At 39.4% G+C, this 8,987-nt stretch overlaps 1 protein-coding gene across 1 annotated transcript in view; it reads right to left on the bottom strand.

Annotated features, from left to right (window-relative positions):
- Window positions 1-221: 221 nt before the first annotated feature.
- The window catches only part of trim71 (tripartite motif containing 71, E3 ubiquitin protein ligase), a 69,207-nt gene continuing 60,441 nt past the window's right edge, over window positions 222-8,987 (bottom strand). Inside the window, exon 4 of the mRNA XM_068049742.1 lies at window positions 222-7,587. Within this exon, the coding sequence (XP_067905843.1) occupies window positions 6,136-7,587 (1,452 nt within the window). The 3' untranslated portion in view covers window positions 222-6,135. The remainder of the gene's footprint in view (window positions 7,588-8,987) is intronic.

Below are 8,987 nucleotides of genomic sequence, written 5' to 3'. Positions count from 1 at the left end.
GAGTATGCTAAAGAAATTAATAGAACATAGGACTTCAACTTAACCAAGATCAAACTCAAACTTCAGATTTGTTGTGATTTACACGAAACCAGAATAAATTTGAGGCACTGCTCATTCCCGAAGCCACATTTACATATAGTGCACTGATTTAACACAACTTCTGAAACTGCACAAGAATGAATCAATTGTAAACAAATTTTATTGAACTTTCATCCAGATAAAATTGCACAAACATCAATTTTTAGGCTTTCAAACACACAGAATAAGAAGTGTTCCAGGTCAGTAAACCTCATTCTTTGGTGCAGAGGCTGGATCTTACAATTCAGAGGTAAATTATACAAAAAGGGGAAACAAAAAAAATTACCCGTCACCTTACTGTAAAGACAACCCCAAGAGGAATTTTCCTTTAAAACTAACGCCTTCCTGGTAGTCTAGGACCCCAATTTCCCCTCTCCTTTAAGCAGTGGTAACCACCGATGAACATTAAATGCTGGGTTGTTGTACAACAGTAACTTAAACAATACTGCTTGGACATCTTTAAATACAGAAACAGGCTCTGTCATTTTGAGGCACTTGTCTAAGTTTGAGAAAAGGGCCTTTGACCACTTGCACCAGACATTTTAATGCTATCCCCTTAATCTAGAACACAGACTACAAAGTTAAAATTAGAAAAAGAAAAACAAAGAGGCATTAAGCAAAATCACTTCTTACACAACTCAACAGAACTTTTGATTTTACTGTAGCTCTGCCTCTGTAAAATAATTTGAGCCCAGAACTTGGTTTCACTGTTTTTAGAAAACAGCGAAAACTTCTTTAAGCTATATATTACGTCTTCTCAGCCAGGATTTCTGGATCTTGGACCAGACACTTAAATTCTCAAGAATAAATTTTGAATAAAGTCTGCTTAACTAGTGGTTTGAAACCCAGTTTCACAATATAAAAAAAAACTTAAGCACTTCATAAAATCAGTTCACAAAAACAAAAATTTGTTTAAACAAACAGCGCATCAGTTGCTCCCACCATCAACTGGGGTCACATTTTGTCAATGGAAAAAGTCAACAACTTCTTTGTCTACATTTTAATAACAACCAACTAATTTGGTGTGTGAAACGGGTTATTACGTTTCTGATCATTCAGCTTTGAGTAATATGGTCAAATCCTGCAAGATTTCAATTGAACCTGCTGCCAAGCTTAGAAATTCAACTCCAAGTGCCCTTAATTACCAAATTTCTATTTTGCAGGCAAGTAGACGGATTATGTACCTAACTGGCCTACTGTCCAATTGCTCCCCAAACCAACCTTACCGTCGACTCCTCCCTTGCCCCCACGCAGCACTGCCACCTCTTTCCAGCAATTAACAGCCCCACCTTCTACACTTTTGGTGCATCAAACTGCATTTGACGTGTAGAAAAAGGAAAACAGAAAGAATGCCACATTATCAACTCAATAACCTTAACAAGAAACTCCAGTCACTTGCTCACCATCTGCCACCAACCACACCTATGGGAACCTGCAAGTGAAAAAAACTTTTGGAACACTGAAAATCAGACAATCACCTTTTGAGCCAGCACATTTGCTAAGTTAATGTGCATGGACCATCCCATATTTTCTATTAGTGTGTCTATATTAGATCTAAATATAATCCATATCCTTGTGCAAAGGAGCTAAAGACATTTTTGTTTGGCCTGCCCAGTGATGTCACTAACTCAAATAACATAACTATTCATAAAATGGACACAGCAGGGCTAGGTAGAAAACTAGACACCTGTCACTGAATTTTGCTGGAGCTTCCCTTTGATGCCATAGAAAATGCTTGGGTGTATGTGGTATTTCATACTTGCAAACAATGTATTTAAACAAGAATAATTCCATTACAAAAGCAGGGGGAGGAAGGAGTACTGCTGAGATTGTTAATTTTTTTTCCTTTGCAAAGTGAGCATCTGAAGTTTGACTTCAGATGCTATCAAACTGATTATCCCAATTGTATGCTGAATGGGAATTTCTTAAAAAGGTCGCTGGAGGAGATAAACTAGCAAGGTTTTTGTACCAATGAGCATTCATGTACTTCTTTGTTCAATGCCCTTTTCAGCAGCTGATTCAGGGGTTGCATTAAAATCCCAATATCAAAAAACTGCACATTAGCCCCCAGTGCAAGCTATTCGCCCAATGCCGTGAGCCAATTGGGTTCCAACATGAGGTAGTTTGAAGCTGCCGCGGAAAGAGGCACCGAGGTAGACAAAAGCCATTACCTGACAAGGCACCAGAACCACATCTTGCACCCCCTATTACCTTTCAGAGATGATAGGATCACTTCCCTGAGAATTATGTATCATTTAGACCCTAGTCTCTGAATTATTGGCCTCCTGGGATTCTGCAAGTTGATCTTTTGTTGAGGTTATTTGAGGTAAGGTACTGTGCCTGATTGAAAGTTTAAGAATTGCGAACATAATCCATTAAGCACTTTTAGTGAACTCTCTGCATTTGCTTGTAAGGCATTGTGAAATTGTCTTGTGAATACTCAAACTAAAACAGACTTTGGGGATTTCTCCAGTTACAAAATTGGAAAGAGATGAGTTTTGAAAATTCCAAGCCCTGACCTACCCAATTCAAAATGTACAGAAAACCAAAATCAATCATCTTGTTACCAATTGGATAGCAGACACTTAAGCTAAATAGGAAAGATTCAAAGGATATTTTTCATGAGGATTTCATCTTCTCCCCTAGATTCAACCTTTAACTTGAAGTTTTAAACCTGAAAAGGGTCCCTTAATCTTTCAGGTCAATACACAGCCTCATTAAAACAGAATGTTCAAAAACAAATTCAAAAACAAGTTAGATTTGAACAACCATTCCACCAAATGTTAGCCGATGACCTCATTATGAGCAACATGATCAGAGGGGTCATCACACTTTATATTAGTAAAGGTCACCAGGAGCCATCAGGAAAAGCACAGTACTGGACTAGTCTTCATTAACTGCATTACTCTGCCCAGCAGACCATTTTCAATCCTACCTCACACCAATATCCTCAAACACAGTAACAAAAATATATTTTGAACACTGGGTTTTAATTAAGGACATCCCACAGTTTTTTTTTTAAAATGGTGGTTCAATTTGGTTTGGAGATTGTATAAATTCTGCTATCCCAAAGGAACTAGATAATATGGTTACGGTAACAGACTTACTCGGTTTGTAAAAACTGATTTTTTTGAATAGGTATAAATTCTTTTTTTAAAGGCTGAATTTTATTTTAAAAAATACCCCAAGTGGGGCTGACAAATGTGTGCTTGTATCTTTAAATTTGTGCTAAAAAGGGGAAAAAATGGCTTCAGGAGATGTCTCTAAGGCAGTCCACCCAAAGTTGTAACTGCATAAACCTCAAAGCTAAAGAGCACAGCATTCAAATTACAGGAACTAGACTTTGTAGGGTTTTATTTAATTCTAAAGACAAAGCCTATTTCATACTTCAAAAGGTGGAAGGGTTAAATGTTTATTTCAAATTGATTGGGCTCCTTAACAGTTTTGTATCATTAACCACTGCTCATCAACAATTTCCCAATGTGTAAAACAAAAGCCATTCTATGCTACAACATCTAACCACAACATATTCAACCAACTGTTACAATTTGTCTGAAGCAGCACATTAGCCAGTTTCATCTTGAAAGCTAGACAAATCCATTAGGGGCCTCACATTAATGTAGGATACTAACATTTAGTGTTCCACACAATTCTGAAGAAATTTCCAATCTTACTGCTGAAGATTAACCAGAAACAGCCAGCCTTCTCCAGACTAGGGGGCTGTGAACCTTAATTTACATCAAAGCTGCCCCAACATTACAGATTTCCCATTATGATTTTAATGGCAGGCACTGCTCTTCCTCCCATCCTGCCAAGAGCTCAAAAGTAAGGCAGTGTTTCAACCAGCTGGGAGCAGCAATAAAACAGCCAAACTGATGCAAGTTTAAGTAAACAGCAGCTCTTGCACTTGAACTCAATCCTCTGTGGTTCAGAGTTAAGGTCCAACTGTGTTCAGAGATTGGCCTGGTAGTTCATTCTTCAGCTTCATGGTTGGCTTGCTCAGCAATACCAACCCTTTTCCAGAGTAACCCCCTGATTTGGGAAGCTGCCCTAGGTGAGTTGACCTTCAGCAATGTATCCAAAAGCAAGCCTGCCTCCACAACCGAGCACATCACTAAAATGAGGCCACATAGTCTTTTGATCATGTGAAGAAAACAGTAGCATATTTGGAAATCACTAACTTTCACAGCTTTTAAACATTTGGATCAATTTCCTTCCTAAAAGGCAATGTCCACGCATTACTATAAAGATGGAATGTATCATTTTGCAGACTGCAGCATGGCTACAAATAACTGTCAGGCAAATGGCTAAGTGAAATGGAAATTGGATTGCGCCTTTAACTCTGATCGCCAAACTTGCAAGGCAGGAAAACTAAAGAGGAGTATCATGGCATATCCAATGAAACGGGCTCAAAGTTAAAAGTATACAATTTATGGCTGTTAACCACTTCTTGCAAAAATATTCAGTGTGGTTTCTGTAAAATGTCAAGTTTATATGCTGTGGTTCCTAGACTGTAAAAATACTGTTTTTTTTTCTAAAATCTGTATTTAAGAGAAGGCTGTGATGGAAATCATTTGCATAAACTTAATTTAAAATAATTTTAAAGAGACATTATCTCATTTCTAAACTAATTGGTCACTTTTGGGCTAGAGGAAAAACGGAAGTTTCAGAGTTGGAAATAAATCCATGGATGCTACCCATGTTCATATATATTTCCTTAACTATTAGCTACAGCCAGAATCCTGGCAGAATATTCACATAACAGCACTTTTACAATCAGCAATTATTGCCAGTCCTATGGGTCTTCACAAGTGTTACTACTGCTCCAGCGCACGACACACACAAACCATTACAATCACACCCTGTAAAGAACTGACCTATTTTCTACTTCAAAAAGGACAGGACAATGCAAACCTCATTGTCAAAATCCCAACAGTAAAGAACTGGTCAATTCTTAAAATATGGCAACAGAAATACTGTAAAATGCATCCATCACATCCAAATTCATCATCTCTCAATGAAGCACTGGATGACAAAACATTTCCCCATTTAGAAAGCTTGGCATCGAGAATGAATTGGATCCTCCAAGTTAGTTATTCATTTCTGTTGATGGCATCTGTAACAGTGTGTGCATCCAAGCAGTGCCACACCAAGCAGGACCAGTGGACTTTCCCCACCCTGAACTCATTTTTCTGCAGATTCCCAACTAGGACTAAACAAGACCCAAGAAAAAAGTGATATTGTCTTTTAAATCCACCAAATCACACTTTCAACACAAAGTAATACTGCCTCTGAGACCAAATAGAGCCTACCAATTTTGTAGGAAATTGATTTTATACAGGTACCTGAGGTAGCAGTTGAGGTAAATATAATTTGATTATCCCAGGTGCCTTAATATACTTTGATTTTCAGGGTATCAAATGCCAACCCAAATCTTCCTTACACAAATACCCCAAACACACTCAGAAGAACCCTCAACAACTTCTATGTTCACCATTATGTGCATCAGGCCAAAGAACAAACAAAAAAAAAAAGAGGTACTTAGTTTACATTCAGGTGGAGTGTAGGGCTACATTCAGAAAGAGCGTAGGGCTAAACATACAAGATATCCAATATCAAATAATCCCTGAAAACAAAACATATGCAGGTAGGCAGTCAAAACATTTATCAGTCACCCACAAATGCCCATTTTTAGGCTATAGAAGTGGCCAATAGTCTTCCTACCTGAGAGATTTTTCTTTAAATAAAGCTACAGGACAATGTTAATACTAAGAAACAAGTCTTTGGATTCAGGTCATAAAAGGCACCAATTGCCTGGACACATTTGCACAGTTCCATGGAAATATCCAAACATTAGTCAGCCCAACATCTGCAGGCAGTGAGGTAGGTCTGCTATAAATTTATGTAGTTTTGAAGTAGTCTCACAGCTCACACTTTACCAACATGAGGTAGATGACTGCAGCACAGAAAAAAAAACTGTCTTTTCTAGGGAAAACAATTAAGACATTGTCCCTGAGCAACAAATCCACAATATAGAAAAACAAGCACACAGCATTATTAAAACAAGAGGATACGATTGTTGCCAAAGTCGACGACTACTATTAGTCCATCTGGCATCAGGGCTATTCCGGACGGACGATCCATCTGCCCAAAGCCACTGCCTTGGGTTCCAAATTTGCAAAGGAAGTTGCCATTTGGTTCGAAGATCTGAATGCGATGGTTCCTGGAGTCAGCTACTATAATGCGCCCTTCTTGGTCAATAGCTACACCCTGAGGTCGGAGGAACTGACCATTACTTGTTCCTTCAGAGCCAAGGAATCGTGCAGACTGGAAGTCGGGGTGGATTACCAGCAGCCGATGGTTGTTGAAATCTGTGACCACAAGGTGTCCTTCATGGTTAAAGGCCACTCCACGAGGTGAATCAAAGTGCTTCCACAATGCTCCCTCAAAGCCATATTTACTTACAAAGTTTCCATCTGGGCCAAAAAGCTGAACTCTATGATTCCGAGTGTCAGACACCAAAATCTTTCCGTCAGTACTGACTGCAACATCCCAAGGGTAGTTGAACTGGCCATTCTTGCTTCCTTTCTCCCCAAACTTAAGAACAAATTGTCCCTCAAAGGTGAAAACCTGAATGCGATGGTTGTCCTTATCTGCTACTATGATTCGACAATTCTGATCACAGGCAACACCAGCAGGACGATCAAACTGCCCAGGTCTGGCACCTGCCGTCCCAAACTTGTGGTGGTAGCTTCCACTGGGTGTGAACACTTGAACACGATTGTTGCTGCGATCTGCGATGATAATATAGCCCTCTTTGTTGACACAAACGCCCCATGGTCGGCAAAGCTGCCCATCTTCATCCCCTTCTCCACCAAAGGAACAAATAGGAAGCCCAATTCCAGCGTAGTTGCGACCCGCTTTGACAATTACTCGAAAGGGGCTGTTCTCAATATGCTGGCCGCGAATTGTGACCGAAACCACATGTTCTCCTTCCAGATGTGGGGAGTAACTAACTGTGTAGGTGCCATCATGATGATCAAGAACATCAGCCCGAAAGAGACAGCCATCAGGACCCATGATAACAACTACGACCAAATCACCACCAGATGATCTCCCTTCGCCAGTGTGATCCTTGGTGATCACAGTGAAACTGCTCATTTTCCCACGTAATGCCCGTTTCAATCCCTCACCAGTGGCTGTAGATATTGGGGCATATGCACTGCTACTGATTATGCCCAGTGATTTGATAGCTTTGTACAGTACACCATCAGGTGGAATGAATGAAAGTGTGTCATCATCTTGAGGCTGAAGGAAATTCCTAAGTTTCTTCAAGTCCTGGATTTGGACAAACATTTGCTCTTTTGCCAAGAGTACATCCACATCTCGGCCATCCAATAAAGCTTTCTGCACACAGTCTATAGTGCTCTCCAGCCTCGTTAAATTCTCACGCAGCGCTTCCACCTGGAGGTGCAGAGTCTTGGCCTTCATCTGCCGGATCTTTTCAACCTGTTCACAAAAAAATTAAGGAAGTTTCATTTAGAATGCTGAACAGTATTCCAATGATTTCACCCACTATAAATAAGTTTTTTTTTAAAAACCCAGCCAATGTTCTCCTTTTGTTACGAAAAAGCATTTGTTTATCGCTTACCCTCTAATGCTTTGCTTGAGCAACTTTTTTTTAAAATACAAGCCGAGCACCAGGCCAGATCCTGTCCTCACCAGTCATCCACATCTGGTGTTCTTCTAGTAGGGAATCACTGGATTAACAATTAGAATCAGGTACTGAAGCAGACTTTAGGGGCACTGAATCCAACTGAAGAACCAAAACTCTCAACTCAATTGAGACCAGCTCATGCTTCTAATGTGTTATGTTTCAACAGAACACTGTATTGATCTGAATTATTGAAGGAGCTCTTAATGCTGTGCAATACACTATTCATTACCTTAAATTCCTTCTACCATTGCTTCCAGCAAAAAAAACAACCATGATTACGCCAGCAATAGTGCTCTCCAGCAACACAGTTTAGGACAAAATCTAGTAACTATACTACTGAATCATCTCAGGTTGATGTGCACAGTGTGCAAAAATATAATGCTTTACTGAGAACAGACAAGTTTCAAAAACTTTCAGCAATGATTAACATGGCAATAGTGAGGCAACTAGATCAAAATAGAGCACTCTGGATCGCTGTCCAACTTCTCAGTATCACTAAATCAGATTGTGTGGTCATTGACTTATTGCCATTTGAGACACCTTGCTGTGCATAAATTGGCTGCTGCATTTCCTAACCCAAAATACTTAATTGACTATAAAGCACTTTGGGATATCCTGAGGTTGTGAAAGACTATATGAAAAGTTCTTTTTGCTTTCATTTCTAAAACATACTAGGATAGTTATCAACTCTACCAATGCTAATGCAGCTCCTCGCAGCAAAATTCAACTTCAAAATCCAGTTACCCTTGCTTCCCCTGAATGAGCCCACTGACTTAGTTCCAAAGCACAAATTCTATGGATGTAGTATCCTTGTGAAGCACTAAACATTCTACTGTATTTTTGTTTTAATTCTGTATGTTTCTATTAAAAGTTAACCCATGTAACATTAGATACTTCTCATTTTGCTTACGAATATAGTAACAGCTCACATATAGGTGAAGAAAGGCCTATTTCAGTAATGCTATTGAGATATCAAGAATGTAACACTCCCCTTTCTCCCTCTATTTCTGCCACTAACTCACAGGTGCAGTTTTAAAAAGTACTGACCTAGATTGGCAAACCAGGGCATTTTCCCCTTCCACTTCGATGTTTTCTGCTCCCCTCCCAAAGGAGTCGACTCATTTCCTTCCTAGACTACAATTCCAAAAATGGTCAGCCTCCAGTATTGCACTCAAATCACCATTCGTGAAAT

This window comes from Heterodontus francisci, chromosome 17 (assembly GCF_036365525.1).
Source record: "Heterodontus francisci isolate sHetFra1 chromosome 17, sHetFra1.hap1, whole genome shotgun sequence".
NCBI classification, from domain to species: Eukaryota; Metazoa; Chordata; class Chondrichthyes; order Heterodontiformes; family Heterodontidae; genus Heterodontus; species Heterodontus francisci.
The sequence above is the reverse complement of the archived record's forward strand: the minus strand, read 5'-3'. Positions and strand labels throughout refer to the sequence as shown.